Source organism: Lissotriton vulgaris, chromosome 10 (assembly GCF_964263255.1).
Source record: "Lissotriton vulgaris chromosome 10, aLisVul1.2, whole genome shotgun sequence".
In the NCBI taxonomy this organism is placed as follows: Eukaryota; Metazoa; Chordata; class Amphibia; order Caudata; family Salamandridae; genus Lissotriton; species Lissotriton vulgaris.
In genome coordinates, this window is record NC_141698.1 from 29,269,279 (window position 1) to 29,288,002 (window position 18,724).

Consider the following 18,724-nt stretch of genomic DNA (forward strand, 5'->3'; position numbering starts at 1 on the left):
ATGCTTTTTAATAAGACGGTGTTTCTGAACCTTCCAGCTCAACCACGTGAAACCAGGATGAGATATTCCTCTAACGAAGGCGTGATGACTGGGGTGCTAAATGTCGCCAAGAAATCAAGCAGGAAGGTCGAGCCAGCTTCATTTGGAAAACAGTTGGTATCATTTAAGACGCCTGTTGGAGTTATTCTACATCTCTGCCTGGTCCAGCCAGCATGGAATACAATCATTTCCTCTTGTCTCTGTTGCGCTGAGCCTTCCTGCTCCAGCCTTTTTAGAGTCCATATCCATACTAATATAATAAGGAGAGAGCCCAAACCTTTGAGGCGGGTAATCTCAGGAGCCACAGCACCAATCACAACACCCAATACAGCGCTGGGAAGGGCAGTTGCAGCAGAAGGACATAGGCTATGCAGACGCCCACCATATACATTTAAAAGGTAAAAGAACCGTGCCAGCAAAGTAGTCCCTTGTGGGCGTGTCTGCGTTGTGCTGGGGGCGTGACAAACACTGGGGGCGTGTGGTACGTTCCGCCCTTCAGGCCATGTCTCATATCATGTGCTGTGGGCGTGTGCAGGGGGTGTGGGCATGTGCTGTGGGCGTGGGATTACGGGGAAAAAAAGCGAGCGTTGTGCCCAATATTTCATTGTTTTTTCTTCCCAGGTGCTGTACATTCCAGCTCCAGGTGTGCTTGTCCAGCGCTCCCCTTTACACCCTAAAAATTAATTCCATCCTGCTCCCTTTAAATACCCCTGCACCCCATAATCATAACCCACCCTTACTCCTTAAAATACCCCAACACTCTTAAACACTAACCCATCTTAACCCTATAATATACCCTGCACCCCAAAACCCAAACCTATCCCTAAACCCTAAAAATTCCCCTGTACCCCAAAACCCAAACCTAGCCCTGAACCCTATAAATGCCCCTGTACCTCAAAACCCAAACCTACCCCTGAACCTTAAAAATACCCCTGTACCCCAAAACCCATACCTATCCCTAAAACTACCCCTGTACCCCATAACCCAAAACTATATCTGAACCATTAAAATACTTAAACACCCCAAAACATATACCTCAGTACCCCAAAACATATACCCCTATACCCATACTTACCTTATCCAAACATTTAAAAAAACATGCTTTTACCATTCATGCATTTACAACGAATTTCGTTGTAAATGTATGCGTGGTAAAAGCATATAAAATGTAATGCCATGCGTTATAATGGCATTGTGGAGTCATGGTAATTTCGTAATGAAAGTATGCGGAGTGATGGTATGCGGAAAGAAAGTTGCGGAATAATTGGTGTTTACCCTCCCCCGGTAAGTACATTGGTGGCACGGCGGCCCACATCTCCAGCAACATACTCCTATTTTTTCACCACCCATTTGAAAAATGCACAGGTCTCTCTCATTGATGGCCAGCACCGACATACACTTTTAGACACACCACCCGCCACAAGTTCTAGAATTGCGAACTTTAGAGCTGGGGAGCTACGTTCGAATCTCGGCATCAGCTCAACATCCTGTGATTCCAGGCAAATCTCTTTTTCTCCCCGTGCCTACCACAAATGAATGTGTTCTTCTGTAATGTAAATTGTGCTCATGCCATGTTGTCGAGTTTGCGCTATATAATATTGCAAGGAAAAATAAAGTAGGGAAGCTCGAGTTCACACACTACTGAACGCGCACTCTTAAGTGCATCAGCAGTGCACTGTGAATCGGAGCGTTTCACAGGCCTGTCACAGATAAGAAATGCTATCAAAACGAAATCCTACAAAACAATATACTACTGGCCGGCAGCAATTCATACCCGGACAACGTCGGGACGGGCTGCTAGTCTGATATAACAACGAAAAAAAGGTGGGCCAAGGGACAGGTGCTCACTAGGTAAATTTAAAGCAGTGAGTACTAATCCATGCATTGAAGAATAACTGATCAGAGCTGGCATGAGGTGGCAAAGGAAGGTGCAGAGACTGGAGAGGTTTGACCAAGATCTAATTATAGTAACCCTGATTTCAATTAGAAGGCAGGTATTTCAGTGGAGGCTGCGTTAGTAGGTGAGGCATGGTGGACTGCTGGATCGAACGATGTCATTAGAGTCTATTTAGAGATTTAAAAAATATCCCTTTAATCAAAGCGCTCTAGAAAAAAAGGATACTTCCGTGCATAGGTAGCTGAACTGAGCACGATTCATTGCCCCGCAGTACTACTTTTACCCTTAGAAATCAGACTGCTGAAATCTAGTTAGATTTAACTCTATCCCTGTCCTTTAATACTTTTACGATTTACCACAACATCAAGGTTTTGTACGCTGTTCTCATGAAATGTGGTCTCTCTTTGAACCCAAAGCCAGCTCTCTGTAGGACAGTTATTCCCTCTTGAGACATGTAGGAAGTTGTTACTTGTTTAGAGTCGCCCGATGACTGCTGCTCGGATACCACGGTCCCCAACCTGGTTTTAATTTCACAAATACGTATTCCAGGAGTTCTAGTCTAGATTGGCTTCATTGGAACGAAAAGTCCCGACATCCCTAAAAATAATGACTTGTAAAAAAGAAATCCCAGAGCTGCAAGCGTGGTTTACAGCGAACACAGAACCAAACTTTTAAGGATCTGAAGGGGCATAATGGTTCAACTTCCAGGATGTGACATCATCACCAATTTTCCATCAACATTACTTCCAAGATTTGTAAAATGAGTAACATGGGCATAGGCTACAATAATATTCTTAATATTGAAGTTGTACATTTGTGTTAAAATGCTACATTTATACAAAAGTTAAATTATTGTAGCAAGACTCACAAGACAACATAAACCTCTCCATACAAGCTGGAAGATTAATAGTGGCAGCTATTAATAGATTCTATGGTGGACGATAGAGCAATTATAATGCAAAAGGAAAATAAAAAAGATTTTTTTTTGATGTAATAATTGTGCATTTGTGATTTCATGGAAGACTACTGGCCCATGGCACCATTAAATATGTGTTCATTACACAGACTCCCAGAGACCTGGCACGCTTTTGAAGATTAAGTGGCGTAAAGCTCTTTTACATACAATTTCAGCACAGGGTCATTAACAAAAACCAGTTGTCTGCTGGTGAATATTTGAAGATGTATTCAGCGTTCTAGGAACGCAGAAAATGGAGAGTGCGGCTGTTGATGAAGTGATGGAAGAAGCAAAGGGGGAGGGTCACCACGATGGTGCAAATGTAGGATTGTAAATAGCACTTAGAGAAAAAAAAAAGACAGTTAGTCAGGTGCAAGGAGAGAACATAATTAGGTGCTTCCCAGTTGTGGACTCCAACTTTCCAAGCATCGCCCACCGCAACCGACCAAAAAAGTCACAAAAGGCTTGGTTGGCCTTTTTAGCAGCACTAAAACCAATATTTAAACCACTGGAGGGCACGTAAAACAACCGGGTCTGGTCATCCAGCTCAAGAGATGGAGCATTAAGATCTCTAGCATCATTTATTAACTGTTCATCTGGCAAAACTTAGTTCTGAATGGAAGATGAAGAAGTAGAGAGGCCAGGAGATGCTAAGCTTGAAGAAGCAAAACCTGTGTCTGGGAACCTCCAGATGCAAGAATAAATACTTTAAAAAAAGAAACCTGCCGCTCGGTCATGTTCTCACATGAAACCTCTTTCTGGAACAAAATATCTGAATAACATTCCTTCCAAGGTGACCATTTGTCTTTTTTTAGTGCCACTTGACGCTTATTTTGTCACAAGTTAACATTTAATTTAACCCCTTTACCGTAGCAAAAATTCCGCCGCGGTGCTGGGGTTGTAATGAGTGGGCTGGGTTCGGACGACAGGGGCCGTCCTCCACACACGCCCACTGTGACGCATGACGGCTTTGCGGCCGTCACGCGCATGCAAGGGGTTAAACAGTATTTATGACACTTGTATTTTGCTTTGTATCTGTTAAATAATGGTTGTTTTTATAAACATAATTTATGCTTTATGTTATTTCAGTATTAACCTGCAGGAGTGTACTATATTGTATTATTTTGAACACTTTTCAGGTATTCCCCAACGCAGCACGAGGAAGATATCTGTGCTACAGAGGCAGGAGTTCAAATGAACTCCTATGCTCCACAGCTTGGAGCTACAGCACTTATTTCTCCTTCCTGGCTCTTAGGTTTGCAAAATGTGGCATCTAGGTATGGTCCAATGTACATATATTTGAACCTTCAGATGGGCTCCATGACCAATGCGACAACATTTAAAGCAGGGCCTTCCTTGCGCCCACAAACCCACCCAGACAGAAGTGACATGCTCACCAGCTTCCTGCTCTCCACAGCCTGCAGGTAGCTGCGGAAAGGCATCCAGGGCCCGAAGATCACCGTCCCCACAAAGTAGATGTAACCCATGAACTCCACCGGAGACGGGATGATCGGGATCAGGCCCCTGTCCAGGTCAAAGCCCAGGGACACAGCTTTCATGGCCACAATCATCTGTGCACCTGCAAGAGGTCAAAGAAAGGACAGGTGGGTTATTCAAAATGATGGTGGTACATGGTGGGTGAGAAAGGAGGCTGCCACACGTGGAGGGATAGACAAGTACAGACCAATATTGACTAGGGTGGATCGATCATCGATACATAGAGCTCTTCAGGTCCTTGATGCGACCCAACTGATGGGATCATAGGAGGCGATGCGACAATATGACCACTCACACAGAAGGGGGCCCCTGGAATGGATAGAAGGCAGAGGGATAGGGGAATAGAGCTACAAACAGTACAGTGAACACACAACCCTCTGCCCAAGTTTGACTTAAACTGGTGCGAATACGTCACCGATAAAGGGAACTGGGTCCTAGAAACACACGGTCATCTCAAAAGGTTAATGGCAATTTAAATCAGGAGTCACACACATTCATACTCCGTCTAACCATCACACAACCACATACTCATACACTCAAACCATTCAACACACGCCAAATCATTAGATAACAATGATCCAAAATCACCAAGAGGCTTCCCCAGGGTAAATTCACACCAAATGCAATGTAAGAATAACATACATAGTTATATGTAGGGAATGTACAGTTATTCACTCCTCGCACAGTTCAAGAACACAATTTCTTTTCCAGGAGGAGTAGGTGGTTGTGTGATGGTTAGACAGAATGAATGTGTGTGACTCAGGATATACATGGACATTAGCCTTTAGAGATCGAATTTTATGCTCTTTTTTGTACCATACGGACTAAATAATGTGAATAAAGAAATATATATGTTTTTCCAATTTATGTGTAAGTATCACATTTGGGATGAAGGTGTGTTTGTTGGACCCAGTTCCCTTTATCTGTGGCGTATTCGCACCAGTTTAAGTAAAACTTGGGCAGAGGGTTGTGTGTTCACTGTACTGTTCGAGGCGACAATATGAACAATGTAAGAACAACACACATTAGTGCACCCGAGCAGATGCCTGAAGCTGGGTCTACTCTAGAACAGTGAATCCTTCCATGAAAACAGAGGGAGCAACAGAAAGGCCCATCCTGCCATGGAGGCAGAGCACTAGACATGGAAACAGAGGGAGCAACAGAAAGGCCCATCCTTTCACGGAGGCAGAGCACTAGACATGGAAACAGAGGGAGACCTAGATATGCACATCTCTGCATGGAAAGATAAGGAGCAGCACATCCCTACATGGAATCAGATGGGGAACTAGACAGACAAAAGCCTTCACAGAAGCAAGGAATAGCCACATCCCTGCATGGAAATAAAGGAAGCACCAGACTGATGGGAAAAGAGAGCGTGCAAAAGGATGTGAAATAATAAAAGAAATGGAATGAAGATCAGAGACAGTGAGCTACTGAGACATCGGTGTGGGACACACTCAAATGGAGTATGGAAAAGCATCTTTAGTGTAGAAGACAAGCAAAAGTGTGAAAACCGAAGGGAGCAGAGATGGAGGGGCAGATCATACCATAACCTGCTATCTGGCCTCCTGTAATGGAGGTCTTTACAAGAATCAACACCACCGCACCACATGCTTTATCTTCTAGCAACTGAAGAGCGGGAACAGAACTTCAAAGGGAGGACAAGGGATAAACTTGCATGTGGGGTTCTGATCCCTTACCTCTCATCTTGTGCCATGTGACTGTGTCCACCATGTGCATCTCCCTGCAAACAAAGAAAATATGTAATGAATATAAAACAAGTACAAGAAACAACAAGCATTAACCATGCAGTAGGTCTTGCAATTGAGAGTTTTTGAGGTATTGGCATTATAAATGGCAAAGTCTTTTATAAACAAACTAAAGGCATTGTCATTTACAATACCAATAGTTCAAACTACTGCAAAAGCAATAACTATTGTATTGCAGAGAGCGGTGTCCGTGAAGCAAGCGCCACACTCATTACTAAAGTTTTTTTAAAATAATGAAACTGAGCGCGGTGTCACTGAAGCGGTAGCCGCGCTCGGTATTAAAGTAAAAAAAATCATTTGAAACAGTGCGCGGTGGACCTCATACGGGCACCACGCTTAGTTTTAAATAAATAAATAAATAAATAAATAAATAAATAGAGAGAGCGTGGTGTCCCTGAAGCGGGTGCCGCGTTCAATACCAAAGTTCTTTTTAAAAACCATTTCATCTGAGCGCCGTGTCCCTAAAGCAGGCACGGCGCTCAGCATGCAATTACCCAAAAAATAAATTAACAACAGCCGCGGTTATCCCCATAAATGTCCATAAACGAAATAATGCTCACCCACCATATAAAGCCGACCGTGTGAAAAGCCAAGTAAAAGGTCCAGTCATTATGGGCGGTAACAAATGCAGACAAGGCGGTTGCAAGGAGGGACTAACAAGCCTATTTACGATTCAGAATCCAATGTTTAAGAAGAACAATGACACAAAGCAAATGACAAATATGGATGGAGAGTGGGTGGGGTTGCAAGTGCATACCCTAATACAGCATGCCTCGCAGACGGAGGGGAAATCAGCCTGCCTCGTCCGCATGCATCGAATACGGAAGGTTATGCCACTTTTGTAGTAGCAAAGCACACAGGATAATGGACAGAATGTTGCACAATGGCAAAACATTCACCCCCAGTCACAGATCTGGGTTTAATCCATCCTTATTTTGTTCACCAAGCCAAGCCAGTTCAGACATGGCCATATGCAAATCAGTCTTGACCCTGTGCCTCATGGGAACAGTCCAGCCCGAACTGCCAAGCCATGTCTTCCCTATCAATCAATCAATCAAAGCATTTATATAGCGCACTACTCACCCAGAGGGTCTCAAGGCGCTAGGGGAGGGGGGTCCGCTACTGCTCGAACAGCCAGGTCTTGAGTTGCTTCCTGAAGGCGAGGTGGTCCTGGGTCAGGCGGAGGTGGGTCGGGAGGGAGTTCCATGTCTTGGCGGCGAGGTAGGAGAAGGACCGTCCCCCTGTGGTGGCTCTTCGGATGCGGGGGACGGCGGCGAGGACGTGGCCGGTCGATCGAAGCTGGCGTTTGGGAGCGTAGAAGTTGAGGCGGCTGTTGAGGTATCCTGGGCCTTGGTTGTGTAGGGCTTTGTGTGCGTGGGTGAGGAGTCGGAAGGTGATTCTCTTGTTGACCGGGAGCCAGTGCAAGTCTCTCAGGTGTCCGGAGATGTGGCTGCGACGGGGGATGTCCAGGATGAGTCGTGCTGAGGCGTTCTGGATCCGCTGGAGTCTCTTCTGGAGTTTGGCGGTGGTTCCGGCGTAGAGGGAGTTGCCGTAGTCCAGACGGCTGGTGACGAGGGCCTGGGTGACCGTCTTCCTGGTCTCGGTGGAGATCCACCGGAAGATCTTACGTAGCATGCGCAGGATGTTGAAGCACGACGAGGAGGCGGCGTTGACTTGTCTGGTCATGGAGATGGAGGAGTCCAGGATGAAGCCCAGGTTGCGTGCGTTGTCTGTTGGTTTGGGTGCGCTGCCTAGGGTGGGGGGCCACCAGGAGTCGTCCCAGGCAGAGGGTGAGGATCCCAGGATGAGGACTTCCGTCTTGTCCGAGTTCAGTTTCAGGCGGCTGTTCTTCATCCATTCGGCTACCTCTTTCATCCCTTCGTGAAGGTTGGCTCTGGCGGTGTCGGGGTCGTTGGTGAGGGAGAGAATCAGCTGGGTGTCGTCGGCGTAGGAGATGATGTTGAGGTTGTGCTGGCGTGCGATGTCTGCGAGGGGGCTCATGTAGACGTTGAAGAGGGTTGGACTGAGCAAGGAGCCTTGAGGAACGCCGCAGATGACTTCGGTGGCTTCAGATCTGAACGGGGGGAGGCGGACTCTCTGTGTCCTTCCGGCGAGGAAGGAGATGATCCACTCCAGTGCCTTCTCCTGGATTCCGACGTTGCGGAGTCGCTGCACTAGTGTACGGTGGCAGACAGTGTCGAAGGCCGCGGAGAGGTCTAGGAGGATGAGGGCTGCTGTTTCTCCGTTGTCAAGCAGTGCTCGGATGTCATCGGTGGCTGCGATCAGGGCGGTCTCGGTGCTGTGGTTGGCCTGGAAGCCAGACTGCGAGAGGTCGAGGGATCCGTTTGTCTCGAGGAAGGCGGCCAGCTGCTTGTTGACGGTCTTCTCGATGACTTTTGCAGGAAACGGGAGCAGCAAGATGGGGCGGTAGTTCTTGAGGTCGGTGGGGTCGGCCGATGGCTTCTTTAGTAGAGCGCTGAGTTTGGCGTGCTTCCAGCTCTCCGGGAAGGTAGCGGTGTCGAAGGAGGTGTTGATGATGTCCCGCAGGTGGGGTGCGATGACAGCGTCGGCTTTGTTGAAGATGTGGTGAAGGCAGGGGTCGGAAGGAGATCCGGAGTGGATGGAGTTCATCGTGCGGACGGTGTCTTCGGTGCTGATCAGGGTCCAGGCGCGGAGGGTGGTGGTGGGGGGCGGTGGTTCGGTCGTGGCGTGCGTCGGTTGAGTGCTGAAGCTGTTGTGTATGTCTGCGATCTTTTTGTGGAAGTAGGAGGCGAGGGAGTTACAGAGGTCTTGCGAAGGGGTGATGTCGTCGTTTCCGGCGTTGGGGTTGGAGAGCTCTTTAACGATGTTGAAGAGTTCCTTGCTGTTGTGTGCGTTGGTGGTGTTTTCGGGTGGCGAGCTTGAGGGCAGTCATGTTATCCAGTGTTGGGTCTCTGCACCAGGTTCTCTCGAGGGCTCGGCAGTTCTTCTTGGAGCTCTTGAGTTCGTCGGTGAACCATGGGGCTTTCTTGCTACCGGGTCTGCTAGGCGGGGTCTTCAGAGGGGCGAGGTCGTCTGCGCAGTTGCCGATCCACTTCGCGAGGTTGGTGGCCGCCTGGCTTGGGTTCGTTGCGCTGGTGGGAGGGTTCATGCTCAGGGAGGTCGCGAGCTGGTCGGCTGTGATCTTGTTCCAGCTTCTGCGTGCAACCTGTTGCTGGTGGTGGTGGATCGTGGTCCTTCTGAAGCTGAAGTGGACGCAGCTGTGGTCCGTCCAGTGGAGTCCGGTGGCGTGGCTGAAGGCGATGTCCTTGCTGGAGAGAAGATGGGGTCGAGTGTGTGTCCGGCGTAGTGGGTGGGGGTGGTGACCAGCTGCTTGAGTCTCAGGTTTGCGAGGTTGTCCAGCAGGGTGGTGGTGTTGCGGTAGTTGTTGTTCTCCAGGTGGAAGTTGAGGTCCCCGAGGAGGATGTAGTCAGCGGAGAGGAGGGCGTGCGGGCTGATGATTTGCATATAGCCATGTTCTGAACTGGGATGGTGCAGTGAGATAAATAACGGTGATGGATCAAGCCCTGATCTTTGGACTGGGTAAGAGTGGTCTGCTTAATTCAGACACTCTGTTCATCACCACCCCCTTTTCTGAATCGTGGCTGATGAAGTCGCCGAAGTCTTCGCTGAATTGTGTGCGTGGTCCCGGGGGTCTGTAGATGAGGGTGCCTCTGAGGGTGGTCTTGGGGTTGATGTGGACCTGGAAGTGCAGGTGCTCGGCGGGTGCGAGGGTGTCGTCGGTGTTGGTCGTGATGCGGATGGTGTTCCTGTGGATGATGGCGATGACTCCTCCGGTCTGGTTGATGCGGTCCCTTCGGATGATCTTGTAGCCGTCTGGGATGGCGATGGCGATGTCGGGCGCTGAAGAGGCGTTCATCCAGGTTTCCGTGAGGAAGGCGACGTCTGGTGAAGTAGTGTCGAGCAGGTTCCAGAGCTCGACGGCGTGTCTGTGGACGGAGCGGGTGTTGAGTAGGATGCATTTCAGGCGGCTGCTGCTGTTGCTCGTCTTGGTCTTGGTTGGTGCTGGAGTAGTGCACGTCCGGATGCAGGTGAACTTGCAGGAGTTGCAGCAGAAGGGTCCGTCGGTAGCATCCTGGGATTCGGCCGGCGTTGAGTGCGATGAGGGTGGCGGCGTCGTACGTCCGGCGGGTGGGCCAGGGGTCTGCGGGGGCCAGGGGTCCTGGCGCTGGGCGCGGTCCAGGCGCGGACGGGCGCAGACGGGCTTACCTTTGGCGCACCTTCGGCGCTCAGTCGGCGCTCAGTCGGCGCTCCCGCTGCGCGCATCCGCTTCACGGTCGCTCTGGGGGCGTCACAAGAAGGGGACTTGAAGGCGGGTCAGCTGGGCGGCGGGAGCGGCTCGGCCAATGGGCCGGTGGTGGGCGGGACCTGTGGCGAGCTGCGGCGGGAAACTGGCGAGCGGGCGGCTCTGCTGTGGCTGGGCCGCTCAGGGGGCCAGGGGGGCGTCGGCGGCGGAGCAAGGCGTCAAGGCTGGCAGGCAGGAGCAGGAGGCGGCAGGAGGAGCAAGGGGGTGAAAGCACGGCCATCTACCCTTTCCTCCAGCTCGCCTTGCCGAGCGTACTAGGGTCCCCCCTAGGCAATAGAGGCTTACACCAATTAGGCATTAATCAATGTCCTGATGAAGATCCCCTTGATTACTTAGTGGGATCGAAACGCCGTCGACCTTTATGTGCGCCTTATACAAAACTTATACCATGTGTTATGCATCTGTAAAGGTGCCTTTTGAAATTTCTGTTACATTGGAAATCACAGGATCCTGAAGCTTTTGCCTAAAAGCCCTGTTTTGTTTCTTGTTTCTTCACTGTACTAATTTGTATGTGTTTGGGAACAGGCTTGTGGTCCCCTATGTTGAATTGTTGAAGGAATTCTTTTCTCTTATTCCTGATTAAGTAAACATTGAGACCGCTGTCCGGCTGGACATGTCATATTAACATAGAATCAACTGTGTCTACATTTATTGTGCTTGAAAACTTCTTTTGCATGGGACCACTGTTGTTTAAAGAGCATGTTCCCCGAGGTCCTGTGCTGACTCGGTTGGGTGCCCTTGTTGGCTTCAAATATGTGCTGTAAGAAGCATCACTATACACAAAGGTTGTTTGGAGAGCAGCCTAAGAAGGACACTTGAAAGAGAACGACGCAAACTGGTTCTGAAGCCGCAGAGAGCGCTCTACATTGCCCGACTCGAAAATGTGCATAAAAGTGGGATCCAACCACACCACTTCCTTTCATTTTCCAGTTCTTCATGATCAATGAAGGAAATCCTCTGCTGGAAGGACTGCTGTCTGACCAGGGCTGATGTCAGCCTGACTGCCAGTCTCACAAAAGTGGGGGGTATCCCCTGAAGTTTGAACTTTCTGCTGGAGGAGCTGAGGGTCTGCCTAGTGCATGGATGTTTGGCTGCCTGCTGGGAAAGGGAAGTAGTATGCCTAGTCTTGCATCAGAAGAGACTGTGCAGATAGAGAAGGCCAGTGGGGTCCCGCATGATGAACACCCAGAGAAAGTAGTCTAGTGAGAGAAGCGGGAAACAACCCATGTCATGAGTGGGTTTCCCAGTCTCTCTATGCTGCTCCTGCTGAGAACTGCTCCAAAAACACTTCACACGCACCAACTACCATTATGTCTGCTGGCAGCAGCAGTGGGCTGCAAACTGGCGCTGCCACCGGCAGAGGAGAAAGAATCTGTTGCCACTGAAGTGGAGCATGGTCAGCCGGAGAAAGTACAGGTGCAGAAGACAACTAACTGCTGATGAATTGGCCCGGCAGGTGAGGTAGAGCAGAGGTGCGTTGCCACAGGACCAGCTTACACTCAGTTGGAAGGACCAAAACTGCTGAAGACACAGTGCTGCTAAGTTATAAGCCTGTGTGCTAAACGTATCTGACAATTCCTCTTCCAAAGAGAGTCTGACAAACAAGCAGAAGAAATGGGTTGCACCCACACACCACCTGTAGAACCATTAGCAGGCAACACAGGTCTTAGCTTACAGACTTAACCGGGGATGATGCATGCCAAGTAATCAAGTATTTCTACCCAAATCAATATCTGGGGTCATAACTATCGAATTGAGTTATGCATATAACACAGGGGTCAAAGAGGTAATTTACGCCTATGCCTTACTCATGTCTCTGCCTACAGAACACTGGATGGAGACTCTAGTGTCAAGGCTTGCTTTGACTTAGAGAGTGCTGGGAAAGGAGGATGCAGTGCTTACTGGAGATTCTAGCCAGGGGTGCCGGCCTGAATTTGCTGATCTAACTGAATAGTATAGTATCTTGTTCTGGTGTGTTATTTAAGCAATTTATTTTGCACAAAAGACAAGAAATGGGCTAAATATTAAATTATTTGACTGTTGAGTTATTAGCTCTTGGGCACCTAGAAGCTGTTAATGTGTAAAAAAAGAAGTGCTGGGGCCCAAATTTTGCTCAGAAGTCCATGGCATGTGCTACCGAACTTGGAGGTGTCAGATTTCACGCCATTCCCCTTTCATCCACTAACACATACTACCAGGCCCTTTATCTCAGTTTTCCAGGTTCTTTTTCATAACTGCTGTCTCCCCTTTTGACTGTTTTTCAGTCATTCTCTTTCACCTTCACTCCTCCTTTTCTGCCTTTCTCTCTTTTGTTCTGGGTCTGATAACATGTAAGTTGTGGTACCAGTGCCTAGTTTGTAAAAGAATCAATGCTGGTGCCCAAAGCTGTACTCTGAAGCCCTCGGGTGGTACTATTAAACATTAGGCTGCATAGTCTTGATTCAAAGGCATGCATCTTTAATCCACCACCAGACACCCCCTGCCCCTTTATCTCACTCCTGCAAGTTTCTGCTTCCTCCTTTTGTTACTTTTTACCATTTTTCTCTTCCTCCTCCTGTCCATTTGTGCATTTTTCTTTCCCTTGGTAAATGTCTGATGAGGGACAATAAGTGCTGGTCTCCAGAAAATGAGTGCTGGTGTGTCCCACCTGATCAAATTAGGCACTGCATGGTACCTAACTGTGACTGGTCACCCTTGCTACCCTGAGTCACGGCTGGAGGCTAGCAGCCCCTGTATGCCTTGTGCCCACCTCACCCCCAACTGCCTGAGAGGGATCTGGTAAGGAAATGAAAGAAAATCCTAGCTCCTGGTTGACGCGGCTGTCTGATGTTTCTCAAGGGGTTTAGGTCAGTAGTAGTGTGCTATAGCGACACATTCAACTTCACTCTACTCTCGGAAATGTCTTCTAGGTGAAACCTTCCTGATCTGCCTCTAGGTGCAGTTACCTCCTTAAACTCTTAAATCACACGCTACAGAGCTTACTGCTTACACGTAAATGTTTTCTCCTCTAATGCATGACTCAATAGAATGTTCTTGCCATTGAAGAGGGTGTCCGAGCCAGAAAGACACCACATTCTCCAGCTGAGCATATCGGAATTCAAATTAGCGCATTACTCCGATCGACAGAAAGTTTATATCGGCCTTCGGCCACAGTACCAGCCCTTTGCTTACCCCATAAGCAGATAAATGACAATGGTGACAGAGAGGAAGACTCCGCGGTTGGAAGAGTGCCGGCATAAGAAGAGGACAAGGTAGCAGAGCAGGCTCAGGAGCACCACCCACACCATCTGCAGCTGGAAGAAGTGGTAGAGGCTGTAGAACCCTCCGGCCACTGTGCTGAGGTGCTTCACGTAGGAAGGCAGGCCTGGTGGGAGAGACAACCATTGGACAAGTGAGGAGCCAATCAGATCACACAGCTGACTGCAGCACTCACACATTCCAGTTGCCTTGCAGCACTATTGAATTAGCTTTTGGGTCACCACAAGGCAACTTAACTCAACAATACCAGGCCTTTACGAACTCTCCACGAACCCGAGCACTATTAGGCTCTCCTCAAAATCCACATCTTCACAGCAGCCTTACCAAATCTTTTACTACATTGTAAATGGTGTACTCCCATGTAGCCTCTGCATTGGTCTGGTTCATACCTAGCAAAACTGAAATAAACATCTTTCCTTGAGTAATGAATAAAACCTCTGGTGGAGCTTTAAAACACTTCGAAGAACAGATTACTGACAAGTGGGTGGCCACAATGAAAATGCCTCTTGTACATGTGCGTTTAAAGAACAGGCATGCGTGGGAGACTTCATGCGCACTTGAAGCATTAGAGAGCACACAGCGTACTTGAGTCTCACTGGTAGGAGGCCGTCTCTCAAACAAAACAAGCAAAGCTTCGTCAGAAACACTTATACATCGTTTACCTGGGTATTCCACGGTCATTAGTATATTTAACTACTTAAAAGGAACTTCGGAGTGCACATATTTCCATGACCTTTAATTTGCCACTGTGTGTACTTAGCTGAATCAGACGTTAAACTCAGGTTCTGCCCCATGCCAACTTGATGTTAGTGAACTTGACTCAAACTGGCAGAGCAGCTCTGGTGCAAGGATTTGTGTGAAGCCCCAGTGACAGGGAATCTCTTTCTACTAACAACAAAGTCATTGTTTGCAGTCTGGCACCCTCTAGAGGCTTCTTGTGCAGGTGCTGCAAGGCAGCTGCCTGCAGTCACCACTAGTATAGTATCAGCCCCACTTTAGATATGTGTTTTGCTATTGTGACAGTGCTGGAATCAATTCAATTGAATTCAAAAATCTTTTATTCGATTAACGTATTGATAATCATAAAAAGTACATCATATAAGGTAATACATTTCCATAAAAACACATTATTATATTGCAGGATAAAAATATAAAAAGATTATACTGTAATTCATAATACAAGAATTGATTGATTCAGAAGATCGCAAACTCAATTAAACATTGACTCCATGGCATTACGGATAGTTAAGCATGATTTTAGAAAAAGCACTACATACTTTGCCACATATTGTGAGTCTAGGTGCTGAAGGGCTAAGAATGCCGGACGACAGGTTCTCAGCCCCATTTGGTGCAACAGTGGAATGATCCAACGCTTACGTGGTTCAATATAATAACGACAAAACAGAACAATGTGCATAGTCGTTTGGGGCGAGACATGATCACACGGACATTTGACTAGGTCTTGTGACCAGTTTGACTTGGTCGGAAATGTGACAAGGCGGAAAAATAGATTGACACGGAACCTTGTTAATAGGTATTTTTCATAGTTCGATAAATAAAAAGTGAGATAGGGCTGGATACCTGGAGAAACTTGGACCGACAGAACTTGCACATTGGTTTGCTTAAGTACTTCACCAGAAAGGCGCAGTTCTCTTAGGTGGGTGAGACATTGATTTTTTAGTGCATTTCTGCTTATATCTACTATTGAAGGAGGATCCGTGAAGTAATGTGTAAGGTTCAGGTCCTTCAAAAAGCTAAAGACATACGTCAACCAGGGAATTTTCTTCCAGGACATCATCTTTAAACAATCTGAGATCAGGGCACGTGTTAGATGGCATTGGGGTTTGCTCCAAATGCGGTGCCATAAGAGGATTGGTTGACATTTGATGGTATCTGTGAGGTAGTCGATACCAAGCTCTATATGGCAGCCGTATATCGGAGCACTCTGCGGAAGTGCCAGTAGGTATTTTATAAAACCGTTTTGGATTTTTTGTAGATCTTCAGTGTTTACATGGCCCCAAACACCTGCGCCATATGTTGCAATGCTTTGACATTTAGCTTTATAAATTTTGAGCAACTCGGATGGAGCAGGTTTTCCCAATTTTCTGGAGAAGGAGACAAGCGCGGAGGTCGCTCTCTGGTAGAGCAGTTTCCTGCTTGCCGTTGCCCTTTTCCAGGCTAATTGGTCGTCGATTAAAATACCTAAATAGGGATATTCCCTGGTTCGTTCCAATTTGGTTTGTTCAATGTATAGATGTTTGGGATTTTTAACCTTCGGTCCTGTGTACATGACAAAGGTCTTGCCTTTATTTACTTTTAGACCCAGAGAAAGCATATAGTTACAATATTTATCCAGTTGCTTTTGCAGCTGTACTAGGGTTTGGGCTAATATAACGGAGTCATCAGCATAGAGTAATGCTGGGATAGGGCGTTGGTTGATGGTAGGTAGGTCCTGGCGCCCTTCTAGCATGGCTATTTCCAGCCCGTTAGTGTATAAGTTAAACAGAAAGGGAGCCAGGACACAGCCCTGTCTGACTCCTCGTGTTATGGAGAATGAGGGTGTTAATTCTCCACCCACCCCGTATCTTACACAAGCAGTGCTGGAATCATGTGATGTCCATGTGAAAAGTGAGATATTTATTTGCTCTATATGTGGCAGAATGACTTTTACTGAACCTCAACATGTTCTCAACCCCATTCACCACCACACCACCTACTTTCTTTTTTGCTTCTTCACTTAGGGCCGGATTTATGATTACCCTGGTGTTACGCTGTCAGAAACATTTGGATGGGGCCCGCAGCAAGAAAAGACAGGCTTACGGCTAGCACAGATGGCTGGGAGGAAGAGTAAAATCATTCAGGAGCTCATCATATAGACTGCCGGGCCCGCTGGCCAGGATTGATAAAGTCTGAATCAGGAGTGCTATAATGCATGGGGCAGATCTTTGGGGTCATCTCCCTGCAGGTGGACTGGCCAAATCTGATAAGTTTATGAGGCAGCTCTTGGGTCTACCGCTAAGTACCCCTCTCACCCCCTACCTAGGGATCTTGGGATTAGACCCATAGAGGAGGAGATTGGACTGCGGCCCTTGACTTCCTGGCGTAGACTATGGGCGACCCCCGGATTAACAGACTACCAGTCTGAACTTAAGGAAATCTGGGACTCCCAGGGGTGGGAAAACTATCCCGGTTTGTACACAAGAGATATGTGCTTCAGATTAGGCCGGCCAAACCAATGGACCCACCCTGAGGACGTGTCCCCGACAATATCGCAGATAGAACTATTTAAAGTTCACAGACGGCTTAGACTGGCTGAAACTCCGGGGAGCACAAAACTAGGCCGCATAACTTCGGACTTCCTTCATTTTGAAGACCAGTATCTATTTGAGTCTTTCCTTGATGTTGTTCAACCATCCATGGCAATGAAGCTATATATACAGTTCAGAATGGGTTCCTTGCCGGTTCATGCATTTACAAACAAATTGTCAAAAGCTTCTCCCATTGGATGGCCTGCTTGTAACAGCCAAGAATTGGCAGCCATTCATGTTTTCTTCTTCTGTCCTGGCTATAATGCAGCCAGTAGGTACTGGCTCTTACCACTTTGCAGGAACTTAGGGTATAGGCAGTGTCTGGAGGCCTTTAGAGTTTAGAGAACTGACACCTATCCTCCGATTGTTTTTGCTGTGTCCCGTTTCCTCAATTCTATGTGGCATAGGCGCCGAAAGATTTTTAATTTCCCCTGCATATGTTAAATGCCCTCTTTGTATTTTCTACTGTTTTAACACTATTAATTCTTAATTTTGTTATTTTAACTTCTTTTAAAATTTTAACATCTTTTTAACTGTTATGAAACTTGATCAATTCATTTGCATTCTGGTTATATTTTATAATGTTTATTGATGTTTTTATTGCCCAAATCCAGTGATTTATGTATTATACTCTCTGCTTTTATGGTCCAGAATGACCGAAATAAAGCTTGGAAATGGTACTAAAAGTAGGTGAGCGCAAGCAGACTGCAAGACTTTGTTCAGTTTGCAACTTCATCGATAATGTTGCAACACAATGCCAACTAAGAAATCCCTTGAAATCCAAAAAGCTGCCACAGTGTTGATGACTGAGAAGTTACCAGCTAACCTGTTTTACAAACTGTTAATACATGAAGACTGCAGTAGAACAAATTCACACATGACAGGTGGACGGCTGAATGGACATTCAGAGACTGGGCTTCAGTGATATATTATGCGCGTCAATGCACCAAAGAGGCAAGGAGGGTGTGGACATGCTGTATGCAGCGCGGTCTACATTTGATCATTCCAAAAAGAGTAAGTGTTGGCGCTCATGGAGACCTAAGTATTCCATCACCAGATAGTAGAGATTTCTTTAGGGAGAGGTAGCCAAAGACTGAATGGCAACTGGAGAAGTGTGGCTCACTGATTAGAGCAAAAAAACAGGTGGTGGTGTGCACACCGTGTTTGTTCTGAGTAATTCATTTTAATCTTCATCTGCGCATTGCGTGCGTTAACTGGGCATGTACCTTGCCCTGTTGGTACACAAGTTGAAACATGAACAGTGGGGAGCATAAAGATGCTCCACTCCCAGTCGCACTGCTGTAAAGGATATTACATCCTGCCCCAATTTCCAAAATATATATCGGAATCGATTTAATCCATTTTAACCATTTTTAACCATTTTTATCCAGTCAATTTCAATGCTTTTCACTTGTATATTCCACAAACATATTAAATCATGCGTATTGGATGCTTCATATATTCACAGCGTGCCACAGGCCTCATCAGGAATACGACCAAAACTCAAGATTTCGTCGAGCCAGCATTTCTTTATTAATACCCAATGCATTTCGGGCTTTTCATAGCCCTTCGTCAGGGGAACTGCAATTAAATCATCACACAAAGATTCATTAATTTTAAACTGGTCCTGAATCAAACATATACAGTCCTTAGTCC

General features: G+C 47.1%; 1 protein-coding gene across 2 annotated transcripts in view; it reads right to left on the reverse strand.

Annotated features, from left to right (window-relative positions):
- PORCN (porcupine O-acyltransferase) overlaps window positions 1-18,724 on the reverse strand; it is a 64,117-nt gene that overhangs the window by 35,245 nt on the left and 10,148 nt on the right. For both annotated transcript variants that reach the window (XM_086940330.1, XM_086940329.1), the window contains exons 3-5: window positions 13,674-13,866; window positions 6,089-6,132; window positions 4,289-4,470 (exon numbers count right to left, since the gene is read on the reverse strand). In XM_086940330.1, coding sequence (XP_086796456.1) covers window positions 4,289-4,470; window positions 6,089-6,132; window positions 13,674-13,866 — 419 coding nt within the window. The remainder of the gene's footprint in view (window positions 1-4,288; window positions 4,471-6,088; window positions 6,133-13,673; window positions 13,867-18,724) is intronic.